Source organism: Aspergillus pseudoviridinutans, assembly GCF_018340605.1.
Source record: "Aspergillus pseudoviridinutans IFM 55266 DNA, scaffold_2, whole genome shotgun sequence".
Lineage (NCBI taxonomy): Eukaryota > Fungi > Ascomycota > Eurotiomycetes > Eurotiales > Aspergillaceae > Aspergillus > Aspergillus pseudoviridinutans.
Window position 1 is genome coordinate 3,530,161 of NW_025091282.1, and position 23,740 is coordinate 3,553,900.

A 23,740-nucleotide genomic window follows, 5' to 3' on the forward strand; every position below is an offset into this window, starting at 1 on the left:
GAATGAAACAATCCGAGACGACGAAAACACGGAATGATCGACCAAAACGACAATTGTCTCCGGGAGCAGTGAGGATATTGGTGGAAATCACTTCTATTTCGAGCGCATGTAGAAAGAAAGAAGCATTGTGGATGAGGATATGGCTGCGTGGAAATAGATTGACATACGTAAGTGGACCCCGCATTCTGCACTCCAGATCCAGGAGCGTTGCTCTCTCGTCACAGAGCGATGCTAGTAGCTTTTTCGAAGCTAAAGACTCAACTCTGCAGGATTCAGAAAATCCGTTGATGTTGTGGTTGACTTGTGCTGGTGACCACTAGCAGCTTGAATTCCCGACGTGGACGAAAATATGCCCGTTTCATCTAAAGGGAGATCGACAGTCTGTTGGAAGTTTTTCCTGCAATCCATTCTCTATTGACCGGAGTTTCTGGCGGTGTGTTGACTGAAGAGTCGACTTCTCCTCAGGAGAAGTTCCGAATTAATACAGCCCCATAAGCAACTGGCGGTTTCATCCTATTGATGTAGAGTACCTAGCGGTACGGCACTATGAATATAGCGTAGTTGACCGGAATCACGGAACGGAAGAAATCCAGGCAGTCCTTTCACCATCATTAAAGGAGAGTTCATAATTCCAGATTCTGATATCTGAAATGCGTCTATGCAGCCGTAAGAGCTACGTCTATCGCCATTAGTCCTCTTGAGACTGGGTGTTGCCCAGGTCTTTCCAGCTTATGCTCTGAAGCATTGTCCCATGGTGCAGACATACTCACCTTCATTGCAACCATATGAAGATAAAGAGAACGGATATGCTCAGTCAGAAATACCGATCCATACGCTCTCTAGGTTAATGCATACAATGACTTGGATCCTAGATGGCATCGATAAGGGACCATCACGTCAACAGTCCAAAGTCAGAGAGGCAACTGGTTTGCTGACATAACAGAGCAGTCTCAACACTCAACGCAATGCGCCGACAACCATCAACAAAAGCACCTTGACTTCATGACTGAATAATAATAATGATGATGCTCAATCGATTGCAGATTTCGAAACTAATAATCCGATGCCTCTTCCGGATCTCTCTACCCGTGGTGGCCTGAGATGCTCCAACCTCCAGTGCCAAGAAAAGAGGAAAACAAACAGGCCCGACGCCAGGGGAACTCATTCAACTAACCAGGGGATTAGACTACTGCGCGATCAGCCAAATCTACGCGGGGACCGCGGACTCCACCATATTTTTTTCTGCCTAGACTGATAATCCCTATTACTCCTGTTAAGCTTCTTTTTCGCCCCAAGATCTGTCAACTGTCAATTGTTAGTCTCTCAATTGTCTTGATCTTTTGCTCTACACGACCTCCTCCACCATGCCCTCTAAATCCTCCTCCCAACAATCAAATTCCTCCCGCAAGAGTTCCTGCGGCGGCTGCTGTTTCTCCATGCGCAAACTCGGTTTCCTTGCGGCCTTCGTGGCCATCTTCGCTGCGCTGTACAGCTACCTCGATGCTCGTCTTGAGCAATTCTACATCTTCAATCCCGAACAATTGCACGACCTCTCCCAGCGCGCCGTCCAGGCTCATGGCAACGACACCCGTGCGATGGTTGACTTCATTGTCGCCGAGCTGGACCAGAAAATCCCCGGAAACCACCTGAACAAGGACGAGGAATGGATCTTCAACAATGCTGGTGGTGCTATGGGTGCCATGTACATCATTCATGCTAGTAAGATTGTTCAATGGCTCCCAGCTGGCCAGTCTTCACCAAAAGATTCCTTCTAATCATGATTTAGGTATCACCGAATACTTGATTATCTTCGGTATTTCCTCTCACATTTTCTCCTTTTCCCCTTCCGAGCAGTTCTAATTAAGACAGGCACCGCGATTGGCACCGAGGGCCACACCGGCCGCCACACCGCAGATGACTACTTCAACATCCTCCAGGGAACCCAGGTCGCTTTCGTTCCCGGCACTTTCGAGCCCGAGGTCTACCCCGCTGGCAGCGTGCACCATCTCCGCCGCGGCGAGGTCAAGCAGTACAAGATGGAGCAGTCCTGCTTTGCCCTCGAGTACGCCCGTGGTTGGATCCCTCCCATGCTTTTCTTCGGTTACGCCGATACTTTCTCCAGCACCCTTGATTTCCCTACCCTGTGGGCCACGACGAGAGTCACAGGCCGCGAAATGATCATGAATCTGCTGCACCGGAAGTTTTAATCGCGCGATGAACTGGACGATACACAACCAGAGATTGGAGATACGGGATATTGTACTGTAATATTATATTGTGCCTGTGATTATAGATTATGGTAATGCTGTATAGATAGGATATAATATTCTTATGACCGCCGCAGCTGCTTGCAAATCGGACTGTTTTGATTTTTGTTATCTAGACTCTCTTCCGGTGACAAAGCATAATGCAAACGGAACAAACACTAAGAGTCCGCCTATCAAAAGATCTATTAATCGATCAATACTGATAATTTATTATCGCGGGGTCAAGAAATTCTTCCTCTCCATTATTCGGTCTTTTCCCTCAAGATCTCCCCCCAAAATGCCTCCAACGCTGTGTTTTAACTGCAAAGAAACTAGAGCCGTTATTATCCGTCCGAAGAACCGGCACAAGCTATGCCGCGCCTGCTTCCTCGAAGTTTTCGAGACTGAAGTCCACGAGACAATCACCTCCTCCTCTCTCTTTTACCCCGGCGAACGGGTCGCTATCGGCGCCAGTGGAGGCAAGGATAGCACAGTCCTTGCCTCAGTCCTCAAAACTCTCAACGAGCGCTACAATTACGGCCTAGAATTATGTCTGCTTTCCATCGACGAGGGTATCAAGGGCTATCGCGACGATAGTCTGGAGACGGTCAAGCGCAACGCGGTCCAGTACGATATGCCGCTGGAAATCGTCGGGTACAGCGAGTTGTACGGATGGACGATGGATCAGGTCGTCGAGCAGGTCGGGAAGAAAGGCAACTGCACCTACTGCGGGGTGTTCCGGCGACAAGCGCTCGACCGGGGCGCCGCGCGACTGGGTATCAAGCATGTTGTCACGGGACATAACGCGGACGATGTAGCAGAGACGGTCATGATGAATCTACTGCGAGGGGATCTGCCTCGTTTATCGCGGGGGACCAGTATCGTGACGGACTCGGCGGCGTCGGATATCAAGCGCAGCAAACCACTCAAGTATGCGTACGAGAAGGAGATCGTGCTGTACGCGCACCACAAAAAGCTGGATTATTTCAGCACTGAGTGTATCTACTCGCCTGAAGCGTTCCGAGGCAGTGCCCGGACACTGATCAAAGATCTCGAGAAAATCCGCCCCAGCTCGATCTTGGATATTGTCAAGAGCGGAGAGGACATGGCTGCTCTGGTGCCGTTGGAGGTTAGTTCGAGCGGGAAGAAGTGCGGCGGTACCGGTGCTGCTACTGCTACTGCTCCTGCAGAGGATGATGAATCGGCGGGTGGCTGTGGTAGTCAAAACGGTCGATCGAGTGGTGGCGAAATGGCGGAGATGGAGAAGAAGCTCGCTGAAGATGACGCCGCTCAGTCTAGAGAGACCGAGATCAAGCTCCCAGTTGCCCCCAAGAGAAAGAGCGGCAAAGCAAATAACCCGAAAGCGATCAAGAGTCAAACAATGGGCAAGTGCGAGCGCTGCGGATACATCTCGAGCCAGAAGATCTGCAAAGCGTGCATGCTCCTGGACGGGCTGAACAAGAACCGGCCCAAGACCGCGATTGAAGTGGGAGTCGGGATCGAGGACGAAGAAAGCAGCTCTACGCTCATGAGACAGATGGAGCAAATCCAGTTGACGACCAGCTAAGCCAAGGGGAGAAGTATTCAATGCCCTACTTGACAACCTGCTACGCGCTCTGCGATAGCGCACCCCTCCCCATCAGGACTCAGGCCCTGATCCGTCCCCCAGGCCAAAGATCGATCGTATCGATCGATAGACCAGGCAAGACTCCGCGCGGCTCGTCAGCATCAGCACACCAGACGCATGAATAGACGTGCTTGCATGACGCAACCGCCGCGAACCCGACCCCAGATTGCGCGAGAGATAAAGAACCCAGATCGATGCAATTGAATATATGCCAAACACAGTCCTGTACAGGTCATGCCGTAACTCCCGTAATGCTATAATACAATCAAATCAGTCTCTATCCATTCACGCACTTCCCCCTATATACCCGAATCCAATCTCATCGTAGCCCGATTTCCATTCCGGATTCATAGACATTCCGTCCCATCCCATCCTCTCGCACAAGAATAACAACAACTGTGGTTTCTACTCCTTCCCACCCTGCTCCGCAACCGGCAAATCAAATCCCACCCGTCTAGCAGTCAACCGGATCTTCTCCTTCTCCGTCATCGTCATGCCGGGGTTATACCGCTCCACAAGAGCAGCATACGTCCTCTGCGCACGAGCATACTGCGCCATCTGCTCAGCCTCTTGTACCCGCTGCTCGAAGTGTGGATCTGCCGCTGTGGGAGATTGTTCGCCTGCGCCTGCACTTGTGCCTGTGCGGAAGGCTTCGCGGATGCGTTGCTGGAGGGGCGTTGGGTTGGAGAGGCTGCGGCGGGGGAGTTCGCGGAGGATGGCGCGGTAGGTGGAGCGGACGTGTGGTGTCATCTTCTTTTTTTTTTTCTTGATTTTGAGTTTGTATGAGAACGGGGTTTGTTTTTCGTTGGGGTGGAGGAGGGTGAGAGAGTGATCATCACTCTCATAGATCTACAGAGTAGGATATTTCGGAGAGCGGCTTTATCACGTGATCTTATCGGTGGCTTCATGGAGATACTACAAAGTAGAGAGCACCTGAGGAGATGAAAAGATGCGCTGCATAAGGCATCACGTTGATTATTATGTTAATTATTTAACTATGTATGTTTCGTATATGTACACCAAGTGGTTATCACCACTTGAACCGTCATTTGACCATCTCGTCAGTCAATCATCAGAAGGCATGTCACGTCAGGGTGTAGGAAGTATAGAAAATATATGTAGAGTGATGCATGAGTCGTGCTTGTAGTTAGGAGGTAGGCGCGGTTGGTAGGTCGTATGCAAGAGTAGAAGTCGGTCAAAGTTATCTTTCTGAGGATGTGCTCTAATCCGGTCAAGACCGCAGCCAGCCGAATTTCTTGCGTCCTGTGTCGACGCCCGTGGATGGTTCAACCTGTACACTGCGTGCATACAAGTCCTATTCATATTAGCCAATGGAATCACTGTTTGTTGGTTTTGTACGAACCTCTTCATCTCCAGAAAGCTTGATATCCAGGACCAACCGCTGCACGTCCTCATACCGATTAATATGAGCATACGGGGTCTTCTGGCTGCGCTGGATGCCCAGAATAACTTCTCCCATCACCTCGAATTTCTTCCAGTTGATCCGAGACCGGTTGTCTCCGACGAAGGTCTTATTCCCTTCCTCGGCCGACACCAAATCACGGCGATGGAGTGGGAGAAACGGAATTCGCTCCGAGAATGAATTGTCCCAGGCTAAGCGATATGCAAAATGGCTCTTCTGCGTCCCCATGAGAATCACAAGCCTCATGAAGTCCTTCTGTACTTGGACTGGGACCAGCTCCCGCGTCTGAGACAGCCGATGTACTGGAGTTCCATTGATACCGGYAATTAGTGCGCCCAGGGAGTTGTAGTTATTCAACCGTCGCAGTTTCTTCAATTAGAGTTAGATATTTCCATTTCCTCGTTCACGATTAATCTTACCTGTGCAATGTTCATAAACTTCTCCAGGGCCCTTGCCCGGTGCTTCGGCTTATCCCGAAGAAGGATCATACTAGCCACGAAAAACGCGATATGGTTGAATTGCTTGATCATGCGATTGACATGCTTCAAGCTCTGAATCTTATCTTTGTCGGGGCCTGAAATACTGACATGCCGTACAAGGTCCCGAGGTCGAAACGAGTTGAACATGATCCAGTCAATTCGTGTTAACTCGCGTGCAAAATCTTCGTCGGGTATCTCCATGAATTGCCGCCATTGTATCTTGGTCAGTGGCACGCTAGGTGTCAGCTCCAGGTGCTCGGACTCTCTTTGCGCAGCTTCAATGCTCAAGCTCGTGAACGATTGGCTCGAAATCGTGCCGGGCTTGTCCACCGTCGAAGTACCCGATAACCCTCCAGAGAACCTTGTGCTCTGCTCTGGCGGGCCCTCGCTCAGATCTAGAGCGCTCATGTTGTAGATGGGGTCCTCCTCCTCTTCCTCACCTTCATCTTCTCCTGAGGTAGGCCCCCCCAGGAACATGGAAGGAGAGCTCCGGCCGGAATTGACGTAGAAAGTTTCCTGGTCATCGAATTCCTCCACGTCGCCGTCTTTGAATGGCCACCCAACATCATCATCTTCCGTGTTCACTTCGAGATACGATCCAATCTCTTTGGCGGCAAACATGTAAAAATGACTCTTCTCCAACGTTGATACAAAATCCAGGATCCGCTTCCGGGTTTTTGGATATGCCAAGTCGCCGGGGTACTCCGATACCCACTGTGCCATCACGTTGAGCAGTCTCAACTGATCAGCAATGCGGGTCAGCTGGTCAGTGATATTTTTCTCATTTCGTTCAAACCGATGTATCAGCGCGTTGAGTAGACTGGCAGGTGCCGCAAACTTGCGATACAGGCACAGGAAGATAGACGAGAACTTCGAGTCTTGCTTCGACATCGGCTGCGCCACAAGCCGATCAACTAACTCGTCAAATGTGTAACCGGTGTCATTCGAACTTCCATCGTTTGTTGATTTGTCCTTGCTGCTGCCACCAGGACTTGACGGGGCGCTACGCGACGCGTCAATTTCATCTTCCGTCTCCAAGAAGCTATTAAAGGCGTCCGAGCCGCCACTGTTTCGCCAAGCAGAATGGAGCCGATGCTGGCGATTGCGGTCCTTGGCTGGAGATGACTCTCCTGACGCTGATGGCCTGTGCAAGTTCAACGTGGCTCCGGAGGGAGGGGTGTGCGGTCGCACCGGAAACGAGTTGCTCCGGCCATATCTCGAATTGTGCGGATTGGAAGCCAGGTTGGGTGAGTCGGTCCGGTCGACGGGATACAGGTCGTCGCCGTACCCATCGACTCCTGATTCAAACACACTCGTGGAGTTTGAGCCGCCCGCGGCTCCGTTGAAGAAGGCTGTAGGTGTTTCGGAGTTGGCACGAGTATGGTGGCGGTCTTGCGAGCGCGGTCGGTACGAGGCGTCGCAAGAGGTTCCCTGGTCGGACTGGTTGTGGGAAAGATCGGTGAATGCTGAGGATCACAGTTAGCATTCAAATTAAGATATAGCCGGCAGAGCGCAGTAGCTGTGAAATTTATGTAGGTTTCCACCAGTAGATAGATAAATGACAGGTCGCTTTCTTTTCAAAAGGGCAAAAGGGTGAGCGAACGCTAACTCAGGCCGTGCCGCGAATTAGCGCGATAACAACCGKCCCAAAAGGGGTTGGTTGTTTATTCGTCCCAGGTTTTGTTGCGAAACGCCCAGGAAGCTCCAATCAAAATGGTGGAACAATAGGGGTATAGGGGGAAAGCTTTTGCTGTTTGAGGGGTAGTGATTCTGTTGGGCACGGAGTCGTAGGGCTAGAGGGAAATGTTGCCATCCGCCTGATTGACACTCACCATATTTTTTGCTGACGACAGATCGCAGAAGCATGGCAATGCACGACTTCTGCGACTTTGGAGATTCGGAGGACATCCGATGGATCTCGTAGTTGCCCAAAGCAGGCTCAACGAATCTATCGTGCCTTCGAACATCACATTTACTCGCAATTAGAAGAAACGGCAAAGATGACGCGGACAAAGTGTCTAAGCAAAGGAGCCATTAGCAATCATATACCTTTTTCGAGAATTGTGAGTCTGAAGCAAGCGGGAGTACTATGTGAAACATACCAAGTAAGCCTGTCAATTCTGAGAAGCTTGCGGGTTGGGTCACGTCGTGAAGAACGAGTACTCCGTCAATAACTTTTGGCGAAGTGGCATCGGTGCCAATCCGAGGCCACTGGAGGTCTCCATTGCTTCCGATTGTTATTTCTTTGGTCGAAATCTCCACAAATCGAACAAGGTAAACAGTGCCATCTAATGACATTTTCTTTGTTGTCGATCGTGAGGATAGCGGGTTCTTCATGTCTAGAGCGCTCCGGATGAATGTGGATTTGCCGGCTTTCTCTTGGCCAACAACGGCGATCGTAAGGTGTGGGAAGTTCGGCTTCTGAGATATCTATAGCGGAAATCAGTGGTTAGCCGTTTACTACAACCTCCGTCAGATCACAATGCCCGCGGATAGAACTTACCCCGTTACCATCATGCATCGACAATAAGCCGGTGTCACTCCTTGAGAGAACATGTTCCTCCTCCTCTATGAGAGGGCTCTCGACTTTACTCCGTGTGTCGGTTGCCATTCTGGAAGAATCAAGCTTATGCAGACCTCCGGCCGGTGCGGAAATTGTTCTGCCCGAGAGACCTGGCCTCTGCGGGAAGGGTGCAGGCTGAGCTCTGTCGCTAGAGGACCGCTCTCGTCGCGGTTGCTCGAAGGTCATCATAGAGTCGTTTTGGTGCAGAAGTTGGACGATCGCGGCGAGTGGAAGGGGCCAGCGGAGACGTCAACATGCGATAGCGCAAAATCCGATATTGCTAGGCGAGTGACTGATGTAGACACGACAGCTCATCCATTGTCGCTTTGAGTAGGATGGTGGGTCGATACTGATTGATTGATTCCTCTGAATAGATTCGAGTCACGGTCTCTTCTCAGCTGTCTCCTCTTATTCACTCTTTCCGCTGACGGAATGATCGATGGTCAAATACGAATCACGCTGATGAAGAGACAAAATTAGTAAAACCCGTCGTATTGTCGAAAGAACTTTGAGGATAAGCTCACATGAACGCCCTCCAATTCGAAGAGCGCAATACGATTGAACTCAATTTGCCCTTGCAGATCAGATCGAAGGCGGTTTGCACTGCCCACAAAGGCGGAAAGAAAGGATGGATTTGTCTGGAACAAAGAGGAAGATCACTCTTCGGTACAAATGTCGGAGGTTGAGGTGGGTTGCCAGACGCTCAACATATAGAGGATAAATAGGTAAGAGTATGAGTAATCTCAATAGAATCGAGAGGGAGACATGTTGAATCACTTGGTCTTAAAATATAATAAAAGCAAGACGGCAGCTAGAACTAAATCGTATCCAGGCTCCACGATTTCGCGTGACTGCGGCCGAAAAAAAGGCGGCGGGATCTTCAATCTGTGGAGGTAGGCAGACAGAAGCCTCCACTGTGCAATTCGGGATTGGATAATTGACGGCCAGAGCTTTGATGTTCACAAGAATAAGACAGTGATGAGAAGACCATAAAAAAGAGACAACAGGACGGCAATAGAATCTTATGGTTCACAGCTGACGATGGATGGAGGATCCCGGACGAATCGGAGCAATGGTCGTCTACAAAGTGGTACAATAGAGACACAGCACTTGAAGGTGGCTCAATAGCCTTTCCGAATCAGAAAAGGAGTCAGTCTACTATTGTACCAAGACGTCCAAATCTGTACACCATTCGTTGTTCAGTCGAGAGATGTGCACCAGTTAGATTAGTGACCATCTTTTATTCAGCTATAGAGATCAGCTATAGAGAATGTCATGCCTACGATTGATGCCCCGTGACGAGACTTGTTATATCGCCCAAGAGTTGAAAGCAGACTGGACAGTATATTATTCGCTTAAACAAGGACACCAACGCCCCAAACAGCAACCTCATTTAGGGTTAGAAGTAGTAAAAACGGTGTACTTGGAGTAAGCTGCCCAGGTAGCTAAATGTAGCTAAATGAGCTAAGTAGTTAGATAAAAGCACCGCCGTTCGTACGCCTTCCATTTCATTTGTCGCAGGAATGGTACGAGCGTCGCTAGTGTTGTAGACTTGTAGTGGACCTGCTGATATATTGAACTAAATCCAAACTAAGAACATGGCTAACAGGCCAGAAATCATGGATTGGTCCGGATCCGTTTCGCTCGCATCCACAGAGGAAAGACATCTGCATTGACATTAGAGCTGACTCTTCGCACTTGGCAGTGATCTTGCCTTGAGAACCGCCTCTCAATCCTAGAGCGAATGGCGCGCAGGGGGTTGAGCCATAATTTTACACCCCAACCTTGGAAGTCAAGTATTGTGCAATACCACGAAGTGTTCAAGAGACAAAATCAAAAGACTCAGCCCATGGACAAACATGGAAAGCCCCATCTTGAGGATAAGATCTGGAGCAGCGGGTTCTGAAGCCCGTCACGCAGCCTGATTCGGGCTCCACTGTGGCCAGGCGTCTAATAGACGTACCTAACCATTCAATCACCGTTGGGAGCTCGGCTTCATGTGTTCCAAGCCTCATTTTTGAGTGACAGGGTTGATCATTATCGCTTCGAGTCCGATAAATCACACGCATCCCCAGAAGCGTCCCATGGATTCGTCCGGCCGAATACCTCGACTCGCCTGTAATTCGAGCTGCGGGCATCAGATCGACGGTGTTTCGGCCGGTCGGGTCCTTTCCAGCTATCACAGCCCCCCGCATTCTGCTATGGTCCAGGACATAGCCTGAATCCGGGTGGGAATATCTCATTGGGAACTGACCTTCAAAGGTGGTATTAGGCGGGGAATATGGAGCAGAAGGAAAATGAAAAGGGTCGCCACTTCATGTCACTTTGTCCTTGTACGATGTTCAGCATTGCTCAAGTGAGAGCGGAATATCTATCTAAAGCTCTTTTAAGTAGTTTGTGTTTCAGCTGATAACAAAACACCAAAATATATCTACCCAAGCTATGGGGAGGCATCTCTCATATATTGCCCATTGACGCTCAACATTGCCATTGTCCTTCCCTGATCATAACTGCTCTGCAGTCCGCTATCGCGAATATTTCCAATAGTGTAGCAACATAGCTGCGTTTGGCTATGTGATCTTCCAAGCCATKTAGGATGAGATTTTCACTCCTCTTCTCGCAGAGGAGGGAATTCATGAGGGCGGCTGGTGCTGGTTTTCACCTTTAATCAGACCCATAAACTTCATAAACGCCTCTGCATGCTTTCCGGTCTCCAATCCTTCTTCGCATCTCTCCCTCAATTTTCTAACCTTGCCCAAACCTCGGTTGAAACCCTTCTCCCGGGTCCACGAGCCTCGATTGCGGTAACCTCCTCGTCCCCTATGGTAGGGTCGTGATCGCCCCGCAGGTCCCTGTTCTATCCACTCCTCTTCCAGAGTAATCTTGTAGATATCGTGTAGGCAATCGCGAAGCTGAGGACTCTGAGCAAGTAGGTCTTTGATCTGGGGGGAGGACGCTAATGCTTCCACGCTGTATGCATTCCGGTTTGCTTGTGCGTTCGAGCTCTCGTTGGCTTCCTTCTCGCCGGTGACGTTAGGCGTGGTTTGAATGGCATCCGTCGCGATGGTCGGCTCCGGCGCCTGGGGTTTGGGTGCACAGTAAATCTTATGGGACTGAGTACAGGCGAGCGAGCAACTGTAGACAGTGGGTGAGAACAAGGCAGGCGTATTGAGGTAGCGAAATAAAGCTTACCTCAAAAGCCCACAGGTAGGGCATTTGTACTTCGAGGGTTCCGAAACGCAAACTTCGCAAGTTCCAGGCATCTTTTTGCCAGCTTGAGACTGCGAGCCAGCTGAGCTGCGATCAAACTTCGTCAACCATGATTTGTAGCTTTTGCAGCTACAGTCAGATGGCAGAAGACAATGAAAAAAGTACCCTTAAGCCAGAGCAAACACATTAACAAACGGATAGTGAAAGCTGATGGGAAGATCTTCAAAAATACCTTCGGTGTCTTCGCCGTCGCCGCAGAATCAAAAATCGTAGATGCCTCAGGATCCAGGAATCATCCAACGAAATTCAGATCACATGATTCGTCGCCACTAATGGCGACACGGCCCAAATATAATACCATTATTCTGTTCGATAATTGCACACTGTAGAGAAGTAAACGCTCATCTTCGGGATTATCAGCTGAGACAGAAAGTTTATGATTTTCAATGAGCTTAGTGGTGGACTCATCTACCATCTCTAACAATCGGGGTTGTATACGKAGTGACGATAATGGATGGCGCTCCATTCATATTAACTGGATGGAATACATGTCGACGTCGTGAAGTACAACTTGGATTATAGGGTAGTGGTGTAGATTAACTAGTATGAATTTTTACATGCGACGCAACGAAGCCGTAATGCCTTAGTTGTATCAAAAAGGTCACGTCTGCACTGGCTATGTCAGGATGAAGGTATTCAACCACAACTCTACCGACTGGATGGGCGAAATGAAGAGAAACTCGCCCGTGGACCGAATGCAGCTGCAGAGAGCACGAGCACGTCTCGTCAATAGATACGGAGTGAATGTGACATACCTCGTTTGAATGTCCGATCTGAGATCAGAGCTCGACTGCTTACCTCCTGCATGCGCCTCCATCACATTATTCAGGATAAGATTGGAAAGAATCCCCTCGAACGCTGCCAGACATCGCTTGGAGTAGTCCATCGCTCGACGGATCCATTATCTCACTTCCCTCGGCTTTCATCACTAAAGTAGGAGGACGATTGCTTACTCTTGTACAGCGCAGATCTTTATGGCAATGCCATGTACAGCGCAGAGGACAGCAAACTAGACTACATGCTTTTGTCCAAATGTCATTTTCGGCGACTGGGGTTTGGGATGCGAGATATCGAAGAATGGTATCTTGCTCAAACCATGTCTCAAGAATAAGACGATACCAAGCCCGACTTGAGGGGAAAGTATGAATACTCTTCGACACCATTCGTATTTCTGGAACAACTCACGGACACAGAAGATTGTGTGTTCTGACTGAGAGGATCTGGGAGGATCTGGGAGCATCTGGGGTCCCAAGGTCTTCATGTCTGGCTCTAGGCAATAGATCCTAAGAGTCAAATTTCGTCTGCACAGTGCTCGGCAAGCATCATGAAAGGACTCGAAAGTTGCCTCGACTTGTGTAAGAATGGGTAATGGTCGGCCCTGGGACTCAAGTGCCTGAAATCTCGCCAGAGGTATGAAATGAAGCACTTGTTTGATGGATGTCGAATTGTTTGTCCTATTGGGCTGTTTCTTCTATGCCGGATTTGTCATCAACGGGAATTGGCACCCATTCCCGAGAGTCATGTGACCTTAGATTGCGTCAGAGCTAAATTGAAAATGGGATTCGGGGAAGTAGTATTCCACTCCAGACAACAATTATCAGTTCTTCTTTTCCAATATAGAGTGTCTTTCTTCCAGGCATATCCAGGTACCACTGAAGGATTTCTCAGAACATGTCTGTCAGCCGCACGTCGACAAATATGCTCAGAAGGGCTCTTTTGGACGCGCGGTTCTCGCCGAAATCTGCCGCCGTCCAGTCGCAAGGCATCCGACCAGCACTCGGATCGTACAAGAGCATCCATAACTCCGCCCGGCTGCCTGCCATCACGGCCTCTGAGACTCGTCGCCGGCCGACTTTGCGCCCTCATCATAGGCCTGCTGCCCAAACCCGGGTGAACGGACCGTTGCCCGTTACGAAGCGCACGATTTTTATCCAGACCGAAAACACGCCAAATCCTGATGTGAGATAAAGCGTCCCAATCATCATGGACGATTGGCTGTATGTAGATCACTAATGATATACTACCTGACAGGCATTGAAGTTCATTCCCAATCACCGCGTCCTCCCGGAGGAGTTTCCAACGTCTTTCCTCGAGTATCTTTCTCCTCGGTCGACCCTTGCGCCCCCTCATCCTTCCCCGCTAGCAGCGAACCTGTTCAACGTCGATGGCGTGACATCAGTGTTCTACGGTCCGGACTTCATCACCGTGAGTAAATCCAGCGATGCGAACTGGGCGCACATCAAGCCCGAGGTCTTCAGCCTTATCACGCAGGCTGTCACGTCCGGGGAGGCGATTGTCAATACTGTAGAGAAGACAGGAGAAAATGCGCAGGAGGGCGGTATGGAGGAATCTCTCAGCTTCAATGAGGAGGACGACGAAGTTGTTAGCATGATCAAGGAACTTCTGGAAACGAGAATCCGGCCTGCGATTCAGGAGGATGGCGGTGATATTGAGCTCCGGGGCTTTGAGAACGGCATTGTGAAATTGAAGCTACGTGGCGCGTGCCGAACTTGCGATTCGAGCACTGTGACGTTGAAGAATGGCATTGAGTCAATGCTGATGCACTATGTATGTTCATCCTCCTCCCATGTCTGGCTGGCACTAACGTTCTTTGTCATGAACAGATCGAGGAGGTCCAGGGAGTTGAGCAAGTCTTGGATGAAGAGGAGGAAATCTCCATGCATGAATTCGCCAAGTTTGAGGAGAAGTTACGTCAGCAGAAGGGCCCCCAGGCTACAGCTTCTACGGGAGGCAAAGGGACCCTGGATTCGGCACCGTAGGCACCTATCGCTGTTTATGCTTCTTCAAGGTTCCGATATACAGGCTAGGGCTGTCTATCGACGATTATTGCATGGGAAAAGAAAGCCCTTCCTACTGGCTTGACAGTCCACAGTCGTCTTTCTCCGGGCCAGCTTGTACAATACAGAGATATACATCTGCCATATATCAAAGATCTATGCAAGTGGCTTGCAAGCATTTTGACGTTTGACCACTAGTCCTTGACTACCTTGCAGCCAAGATAAGTCTTCAGGGTTCGAAGCTTGGAAACCCATGGATGTATTTGCCCATAATCACTGTGGCCAATCAACCCAAGTGGGAAAAGGGTGTGATACCTTTAATTCGCGTCATAACCTTATACATGTACCACGACAAAGAACTTGTATCAGAGTCACGAGGAACGTTGATTCAAGAGGATCTACCTCTCTAGACAATGGACGTCGAGTGGGTAATACATCAGGTGAGGTACTATCAGGTGATGCTACAAAGTACATACATGTAGGGCTCTCATATCAGGGTGTTTGGTGATCGGGTTTGATGCCCGTTCATTTGCTCATAGGCACCAGCTATGAAAGCTACCTAGACGAGAACCAAACAGAAGGAAGTATATAGTTTCGGTCTACTGTGCCGCACCGAGGACCTACTAGTTTTGGATGAACGGCTAAGGTGTACCTAGGCACCGACTCCTCATATGCAGCCGTAGTCGCCACCTGACTCTGGAGCCCGCACTTGCCTTAATATATTGAAAACTATTGGGGGCAAGCTTTTGCGTTAACTGAGAGCAATATGCATATGTTCCTCGCTATGATAAGCGACCTAAGATAGTTCATGCCTAAGCGCTAGACAATTTACAGCGGGGTTGCAAGAGCACAAAGAACTTAGAACTTGATGGAGCAAATCTATTCGAGAGACGGTATAACCTAAAGTTTTCATCAAATGTAGCAGAGTGCTTTTTTCGGCCGGAGCGGCTGGACCAAGGTTCTGGTCTCAATCCAGTTCATAAGTAGAGCTGAGCCACACATGGACTGACATTCGTGCTGTCACTGTGAGCAAAATACTACTGCCTGACCTTGCGACCGGGACTTGGGGCCGGAATCTCGGGGTGAGCCGCAATTCGCTGCTGGAGATGGAGGACGAGTGCGGTGTACATGGTTCCGTTTAGAGTTATCAACTGTCAGATGGCTCTTTTTTACCTACGTGCTGGATGCTTTGTATTGCCATGTCGATAATAAGACAGCTCTGTCTTCCATCCTCATTTCGACTGAGCGAATCTCGCGGGGGTGAATTACGAGTGTTCAATTCCTATCATCCACCGTACGAAGCACTACTAGATTTAAGACTACTATATTTCTCGGTAAGGAAAGGATAGAAAAGGTAGGTGCGCACGCTACTATACTCCGTAGGCCAAGTGCGACAATCAACGTCACGACGTTGATCCGCGGGTATTGTTGAGCCCCATTACAGCGTATCATTCGCCACTGTCAACGAGGGGCGAGGAAGGGGTCTGAGTAGCTTGTAACCATGGATGAAAGCTGAATCTGCTTGCTTTCCACCGTATTAGAGACCTATCCGGAATTGTCGAGGTCTACTACCTTACCCTATGATGCTTACATTGAATATGAGGTGCACGTTACCACCAATGACCAGTAATCTGTTCAGGTACTAGTATTGTCTGACAGCAGTCAGTTGACACGGGCTAGGTAGGGACATGGACGGCCAAGAAGCAGGCATTTTTCAGAGATCACAGATGGAGGGGGCGCCGATTCATTGTGGACTATCTACGGGCTTGGGTGCTGTAGTCTGTACGGGCCTGGGTGATGGCTGGATGGGTCCAATGTGCGGGAAAGCTCTCTCCGCAATAATTTCAAGAGACGATCCTGCAGCATAAGAGGGGGGCAAGTGGGCCACACTGAAGCACCAACGACAAATCGGCGTCTAAATACTCAGGCACTCAGGCTCGGCTGTAAATAAGTCGATGGCCATTGCTCTCCCCCGCACAACAATGGTGTTGGCAAATTGCATGCAGTAGTAGTCGACGTGACGATGGACGAATGTAGTTCGTCTTCAGATATGAAGATGGGTGCTTCATACCTATTTATGTCGAGGAATGAGGAGATTTTGAATTGTGCCTTGCCCTGGGTGTCTCAGGTTGCTGTCTAAGGGACTCCACTCCGCATTGTACAGAGATGTTTGCTCCTTCGACCAGCTAAATGGAGGTCCGAGTGTAACCTAACATCCATGAGAGAATGACGTTGACGAGTATCTACATCGCGTTAAGGAAATAATTTCTGCAACCTCAAAAAATGACGACTTAGCCTCAACTACAGAAAAGAACAGTATTACGGAGTACCTGATTCTGAACCCAGCCTTCCCTATATATGTAAGGTACTACCTAAGTACATATTTTCCAACCCCCATAAGCGTTGGAAGATGGAATGAAGGTAGAAACTCTCAACATTTCTGGTCCCTTGTCCTCCTAGACATATTAATTAATACTGGTCTCAATGCAATTGGTCGGCATTGATATACTTGCCAGTCTTGGTAGGAAAATGACAATGAACGTGACCAACCCAAGCACAACTTTCATCGGCTAGTCTAGCAGCTGTCTCCGCATTCTTCGAAATTAGCCCAATGCACTGCACTATCCATCCATATGCTTCCAACCCTTGAGTTCTTGACGTAAACGCCAGCATTAGCTAGTTTGGTCGAGGAATACGGAGAACATTATATTATTGTTGAATCTAGAATCTTCCTTTTTCGTAAGGGAAAAGAGATAGAGCATCAGCTGTCAACCCCGCTCGTCTCCCGTCTATGGCTGTCGTAAGAACATCACCTTACAACCGAGCATCATTGAGACCAAGCCAATGGCGACTGGATCGTCTTTCTCCCAATGCGCCGTTGGTAACTTCGTACCGCCGGGCGATCGTCAACTTGACCTCCAGAGACCCGCCAGGACCCGCTTGAGAAAATGCCATCCAGTGGTCGACCGTTTTCCTACTCCTGCCACCATCATACTACTAGGTACCTACTCAGACTGACTAGCGCTATCAATCAACAGTCAATCAAGTACGGCAACAGAAGATAATATCGTGATTCTACTAGATCCAAGCAATTTATTAATATTGACAATATTGTTGCAGCCATTGGTGAGTTGGTCAGTCTACTGCAATCTCACCCGAAATCTCCTGTCAGTAGATTGATTGGATTGGAAAGGTAATCGGTCGGCTGTCGCCTCTTCCTATTAATACAGCATATAAATCTGGACCATGGACTATCTAGACTGAGTCCAGGGTAGTCAGTTTATACGATATCATAGAATCATCTTCAGTAACAAAGAAACAATACAGTCTGCACCGACTTAGCTCGGAAAGAGCAGACTCCATTGAGGGGACCGATATAGCCCCAAGTTATTGTCTAAAGTAGGTAGGAGAGCTGTACTTAATGGGGTCCCAAGATCAATCTTGCGCCACTTTTCGGTGCCCCGACCCGTGGCTCGATCTAGTCCTCTTGTCACCCTCAAACCCAAAAAGCCCAAAAGTGGCCTGAGGTTTATTAGTTTACTTACATTAAGTTACCTTCCTTTAGGTTCTTCTACTTTTGGATGACTTAGTACCTCCCTTAGACTTGCAACTTGACTGGGGTGTACAACCTTACTCCTCTTTTTCCTTTCGATTCTTCTTCCTGCTCTGTCTCTCGGTCGTGTTCCTTTAATATCTTCTTCTCCCTTTTCCCCATCCCCCTTCTACATCATATGTCCTATGCCGTTCTCATTCTTCCTCCCCTCCTTTAATATCCCCTTCTCGACCTGGGACACCAAGCAACGTAACTCTCAATCCCCTGCATCGGCTACCGCATTCTAGAGCGACTACGCCGGTCGAATTGACATTTCCAACTCAGCTACGTTTCCGACAGTCACCACAACCCGTCCTCGCGATACCTGCGCCGCTTTTCCTCTCCGCCTTAACGCATTCCCCTCCGCGACACAGCAGTAAGATCACCAATTTGTCTTTTTACTTTTTCTTTTCGTAACCGCTATCATCTGTGTCGCATCTAATCGCAACGGAAATAGCTTCGTCAATAGGCGATCGCAAACCCTCATACTTGAATCCTTCCAAGATGCGCTGCTCCTAAGCAGATCTGCCCACAGTTCAGGCGTCAAGAGTGCTTCCACAACGTCATTTGAGGTCACGCTACCACCCTCGCATCGCATCTTTAATATCCAACACTGCGCCAAGTGTGACATCGACCCTGTCGCGATTTCGATCCGACTACTTCATAGATTCTGTGGACAAATTTCAGTCCGACCAGAAAGTGTGAGAAATTAAAAAAAGGAAAAAAAGAAAATAACGAAATACCAGAAGGAGAAAAGCCCCTGTGTTTCCAGGCAAGCATCTAAGGACGATCTACAACCGAGATCCCATCATTCGCGCAACGCCTTCGCCGCAAACTTCTTTGCTCGTTTAAACCGGAAGCCTGGTCGCTTCTCTCATCACCTTGCTCATTTCAGTTCGATCACGGAAAACAACGTTCTTTCATAATCGGGGGATTGGCTTTGTTTGGCTTTGGATAGAAAATAAAGGGATCGTTTTACTCTAGACTGGTAAGTCTCCGACATCTTGATACATCGGGAGCTTGCTCATACCTCAGGGACGCTCGCACAGACTTGTTCACGAAATTATTCTGCCTTTTGTATTCGTTGAGAAGTGCCAGTGATACCCCCGTCCATAAAGGATTCTGCGTTAAAAGGGAGAATTGTACATTGTTACTTTCTACGGTATGTGTTGAGTCTTTGTGTCATGTTTTACCCCATTTTACACCCCGCAATCCCCACAAAAATGTCAACCATTTTCATGCGGCATGATTCTGTCAATCGTGGCTTCTTCTGGGTTGTCTATATCTTCGCCTGGTGGTGCTGCAACCACGATTTACTACATCCCAACTTCAGTGTGTCGCAATCAAATGGTCGACCACATTGACTACGCAAGCCGAGACCTCCTTTTCTGTTTCTACTTCTCATCCTTGAAATTGCAGTCAGTGGGTCGAAAGCTACCATCGTACTGTTCCTTGGGGCGACAGGTGCCAGAAATCGCCACAGACCCTTGAAAGTCAGATCTCATTGGCTGTTGCTTGATCTGGGCCGACTGGTCCATATCATATTTGGGCGGCCCCAGCTTTCGAGGTCCTTTGGTGTTGAACCTTCCATAGCTTTCAATATCGCCACCTCAAGCTACTTCCCTTGATATCGCTCAGTATAGACATTATTCCGTGCATCTGCCTGCTATTTACCCTGCCATTCTTTGCGTATCTGACTTAAAAATTTATCTTCATGCTATGCGTCTGCTCCATCTCATTTTCATTCACTTCAATTCACTGGTGCAACCTTGAACTAACTTATCATGCAACAAGCTCATATTCTGCTAAGGTCACCGAAGCTCCTTCTTAGGGTCAACGTCCCTTAAGCACATTTGCAAATTACCCTCTTATTTGATTCATTCTCTTGAGGTTGACCATACGAGAGTTGGTCTGGTTCTTATCTTGTTCTAGTGAATACCTTGTGCAGCTTTACTTCTCGGCGTTGCACACAGAGTGGTGTTGATAGAATCAAGATCACTCCCCTCCCTCTGTCACTGCATCCAAGCATCATCTTTATCAGATACCAGTGAGTTGATATCCCTTACCTTTAATGTGAAAGACCTCATTCCATCTTCACTCGTTACTCAGCCTCGGTGGTGTATTCTACTCAACCCGTCTGTGTAAACTTTCTTCATTATATCTGGTGTTGCTGTCCGGCCCGAAGTGTTTAGTCAGGCTCCATTCTGGATCACCGCCGTTGGGCTCCTGCTGATCTCGTCTACTTGCTAGCTTTCTCTAGACTCATACTGACTTGCTTGTTTTAGTCCCTAGTGTCTCAGTCACGACCGCGCTGTTGCCAGTGATTCAAGACCTTTCTCACAATCTTCGCTTTGGGATAGGCTGGGCTTATAAGACAACAAGACAATATGGCCGCACCCTCTGAAAAGTCCACGCAGGAATCCAAATCTGCCGACACGCCAGCAGTGTCCAGTAATGCGTCAGCTAGGCTTGAAAAAACCCATCCTGGAGTCCGTCGCTCGACGCCCGATTCGGATGCTTTGGCATCCTCAGATGACGACGGAGAGCACTCGCATTTGCCGTCGACGTCTGCACCTGTCTCTGCGCCCAAGCCTACTCGCCGTACTTCATGGCTGAACGAGATTCCCCTCAATATGCCCCGAAAGGTGTCTCTGACTACTGGTTCGTTGATGTCAGGCACCGGTGCCTCTAACCCGACCAGTCCCGCAACCGACCACACCGGATGGCCTTCCGGGACAAGTCCTGGATTGAGCAGCCCAATGAACTGGAACCACGTAGGAAACAGCTCGTTCACATGGGGCACAGGCATTTGGAATTCTGAGTCCAGAAAAGAGCCGCCACCCCGACTCTCAGAGATTGTCCCGTCGCCTACGATGTCCAACGCATCTGCTGCTAACAACTATTTTGCTGATGAGTTGTTGAGTCCTACTGCCCGCACTACATCTGGAGAGTCGGCGATCCCGTTCTCTATCCCGCTTCACCCCACTCCCAAGACATATCGTTCACAGTCGTACTCCGTGGGACAGATGGATCCAGAGTACTTGAACACGATGGCTAATAAGTCGACGGCGCCGTACCCAGGTGGGCGGGCTCGGAATGCTGGACAATACTCCGCTCTGCAACACCGATCGTCTCGGCCAAGCCTCCTTGGAGAACTTGGTCATGACCCTGCCACTCTCGGTCGTGTTCGTGAGGACGATGACGATGGCGGTAGCGGTAACAGTTCCGACGGTAGTAACAACGCTTATTCGGCGAATCAGGCCCGCACAATCGAGCAACTCTCGCGGGAGAATGCAATTCTGCGTCAGGCTGCAGGTCAACTGGATAACAGACTGAGAGATCGCGCCATGTCTTCCGCGTCCACGGCCAGTGGATATGCAGCTGGTAGCAACTTGCGCAACCTCCACCGGATTCGTGGAAGCGTCCCCGAGGAGACAGATCTTGCTGTGGAGGATCTCGATGAAGTGGGCAATATACCCGGTTATAGCAACATCCACAGCAGTCTGCGTAGGAGGTTTTCCGAGCATTCGGGTAACCTCGAGAAGCAGCTGCCTTCCACTCTCACCCCCCTTGAGAACCGTGCGCTGGAAAGTATTCGTAAGGCCAATTGGCAGACTTCCCTCGGATTTGGCAGCCTCGCCGATATTCCTCAGAGCAGGCGACACTCTTTCGCAGATATTCCCGTTCGGCACGCTTCTATTTCTGGCGACTCTCAAGCAGCGGCCACCTCCCGGGCTGGATTGGGAGATCGGGAGGACCATCTTGTGAATATCAGTGATGGTTCCCTTTCAAATGCCCAGAGCCAGAATCGTGAGTATCACCGTTTGCATATGGCTTCTCGTCCCGAGGAACATGAAATGGAAATGGAATATTTACGAGCTCGTCAATTTGCAGAATCCTACTTTGCTCGCGACCAAGCTCTACGTGTTGCCGAAGGACCCTCTGCAGTTCCTACTTCGCTTCACCAGGCTTATACGATGCCAAACGCTTACGGCCGCCACCAGTCCGGTCTTGCACATGGCCATCAGAATCAGCTTCTGTATATCGTGACTTTCAAGTGCCACCGTGCCGACGTTTTCTACATTCAAGAAGACACTGGTTTGCAGGTGAAACCCGGTGACTTGGTTATTGTTGAAGCGGATCGTGGCACAGATTTAGGCACTATCCAGCATGCGAATGTATCCTTGCAGAGAGCTCGGGAGCTGAAACAGCAGTATGCAGAGGAACACTACAAATGGCTGATGATGTTCTCTCGGCAAGGCCAGAACGGAGCCGCGAACGTGGCGGGGAGTGTTCCAGCCTTGAGCGGAAGAAGCACTATCGGTGGCATGGGTCCTCATGGTCCGCATGGTGTGCAGGATTTAGCAGGAGATATCAAGCCTAAACTCATCAAGAGACTTGCCCAGAACCACGAGATCCTGACGCTCCGCGACAAAGAGGGCAACGAGGCGAAAGCAAAGCGGGTCTGTCAGCAGAAAGTTGCCGAGCACAGACTCAACATGGAGATTCTTGATGCCGAATTTCAAATGTAAGGATTACGTCCGGGCCATCGAATTCATGGTACTAACTGCGACAACAGGGATTGGAAGAAACTCACTTTCTATTACTTTGCGGATTCATACATCAATTTCAATTCTCTTGTGACTGATCTTTTTAAGATCTACAAGACCAGGATCTGGATGTCGGCAATCAATCCAGCATCCTTTGTGACCCCGCCAAATGCTGGCTTGCCGCCGCCGGGAGGTGTTGGAAATGCCGAAGGCAGAGTGTACGGCGGAGCTCGAGACGGCATAGATGTTGGCAGAGACACAATCGGCAATAAGGGCGCGCCCCTCCGCAGCACCTACACAGATCCTTATCAGTCTTTTTCCCAGGGTGCCCGACAGCCTGATTCCAGCCTTGGTGAACTCGCACCCAGTGCCGATCCCTTCTCTGCATACCCGCCAAACGCTTATGGTAGCACCCTGGACACTGGCTATGTTGACTATGCCGCGCATAGTCCTGGCGTTGGCGTTGGTCCCTCTCGAATTCACAATGCACCAAATGACTGGACCACCCGGTTCCAGGGCCTGTCACTTGGATCTTGAACGAGAGCCATCGTACCCTTGGCTCAAGGTATCGCTGTCTCCTGTACATGATGTTCGCTGTTGAATCAGTGAAATGACCATGCACGCTGTACTTTTCTTCTCCGTCTCCATGTCCTGTTGGGTTTCAACCTCCGAAAGTGTTCTTTATGCAGTGATTCCCATTTCCCCAGTCGTTCCTTTTCGACCTCGTCGGTTTCTGCCATTTTCTTTCAACGTTCTAGAAAACTTGTGTGACGGATCTGCTAAAAGATTTACGATCTGTCGCTATGCTGATACCTAATAGACCTCAACTCATGAATTCATGGCTTTCCTCTGGTCACTTTTTTGACCACGCTCAAGCAGCTGTACATCAGCACTTGCACTTTGTTCTCTTCTTCGTTTCCTTCTACGATCTTACATACACGTGCTTCTTGCGTGCTATCTCACGTTCATTGCCATACTACTGTCCTGTTTTGTACTCGGTGCCACAATGACAGTTATGAATGACTTTGGTGCAGTTGTGGTGGTTTGCAGGGTTGGAACAGTTGAGAGACTTTTCTTTTCCCTTTCCCTTGTCGAAACTGAGAAACGAAGGATATTGAAATTTTCTTACTACTGGTTTTAAAATTGAACTCTACATTTAGACAAGAAATAAAATTGTTTATGCTTGCAAGCT

General features: G+C 49.3%; 7 protein-coding genes across 7 annotated transcripts; 4 read left to right on the plus strand and 3 right to left on the minus strand.

The window, feature by feature from the left end:
- Window positions 1-1,364: 1,364 nt before the first annotated feature.
- erg2 (C-8 sterol isomerase ERG2) lies at window positions 1,365-2,207 on the plus strand (the record flags this gene model as incomplete). The annotated part of the gene is made up of 3 exons (XM_043299252.1): window positions 1,365-1,719; window positions 1,787-1,813; window positions 1,870-2,207. 3 exons carry the CDS (start codon window positions 1,365-1,367, stop codon window positions 2,205-2,207), a joined length of 720 nt encoding a protein of 239 aa, XP_043155187.1.
- Window positions 2,208-2,544: 337 nt separating this feature from the next.
- Window positions 2,545-3,813, plus strand: Asppvi_003288 (putative PP-loop ATPase superfamily protein; the record flags this gene model as incomplete). Its single annotated transcript, XM_043299253.1, has 1 exon — window positions 2,545-3,813. The coding sequence occupies one exon, from the start codon at window positions 2,545-2,547 to the stop codon at window positions 3,811-3,813; it is 1,269 nt and encodes a 422-aa protein (XP_043155188.1).
- Window positions 3,814-4,278: 465 nt separating this feature from the next.
- On the minus strand, window positions 4,279-4,623 carry Asppvi_003289 (LYR motif-containing protein; the record flags this gene model as incomplete). The annotated part of the gene is made up of 1 exon (XM_043299254.1): window positions 4,279-4,623. One exon carries the CDS (start codon window positions 4,621-4,623, stop codon window positions 4,279-4,281), a length of 345 nt encoding a protein of 114 aa, XP_043155189.1.
- Window positions 4,624-5,104: 481 nt separating this feature from the next.
- On the minus strand, window positions 5,105-8,527 carry Asppvi_003290 (putative Ras guanyl-nucleotide exchange factor RasGEF; the record flags this gene model as incomplete). Its single annotated transcript, XM_043299255.1, has 6 exons — window positions 5,105-5,164; window positions 5,237-5,665; window positions 5,716-7,241; window positions 7,608-7,793; window positions 7,878-8,205; window positions 8,279-8,527. 6 exons carry the CDS (start codon window positions 8,525-8,527, stop codon window positions 5,105-5,107), a joined length of 2,778 nt encoding a protein of 925 aa, XP_043155190.1.
- A 2,444-nt stretch (window positions 8,528-10,971) lies between these two features.
- Window positions 10,972-11,601, minus strand: Asppvi_003291 (zinc finger HIT domain-containing protein; the record flags this gene model as incomplete). Its single annotated transcript, XM_043299256.1, has 2 exons — window positions 10,972-11,473; window positions 11,531-11,601. The coding sequence occupies 2 exons, from the start codon at window positions 11,599-11,601 to the stop codon at window positions 10,972-10,974; spliced, it is 573 nt and encodes a 190-aa protein (XP_043155191.1).
- A 1,678-nt stretch (window positions 11,602-13,279) lies between these two features.
- Window positions 13,280-14,388, plus strand: Asppvi_003292 (NifU family protein; the record flags this gene model as incomplete). The annotated part of the gene is made up of 3 exons (XM_043299257.1): window positions 13,280-13,567; window positions 13,640-14,176; window positions 14,233-14,388. The coding sequence occupies 3 exons, from the start codon at window positions 13,280-13,282 to the stop codon at window positions 14,386-14,388; spliced, it is 981 nt and encodes a 326-aa protein (XP_043155192.1).
- Window positions 14,389-20,385: 5,997 nt separating this feature from the next.
- Asppvi_003293 (PSP1 family protein) lies at window positions 20,386-23,085 on the plus strand (the record flags this gene model as incomplete). Its single annotated transcript, XM_043299258.1, has 2 exons — window positions 20,386-22,526; window positions 22,578-23,085. 2 exons carry the CDS (start codon window positions 20,386-20,388, stop codon window positions 23,083-23,085), a joined length of 2,649 nt encoding a protein of 882 aa, XP_043155193.1.
- Window positions 23,086-23,740: the final 655 nt, after the last annotated feature.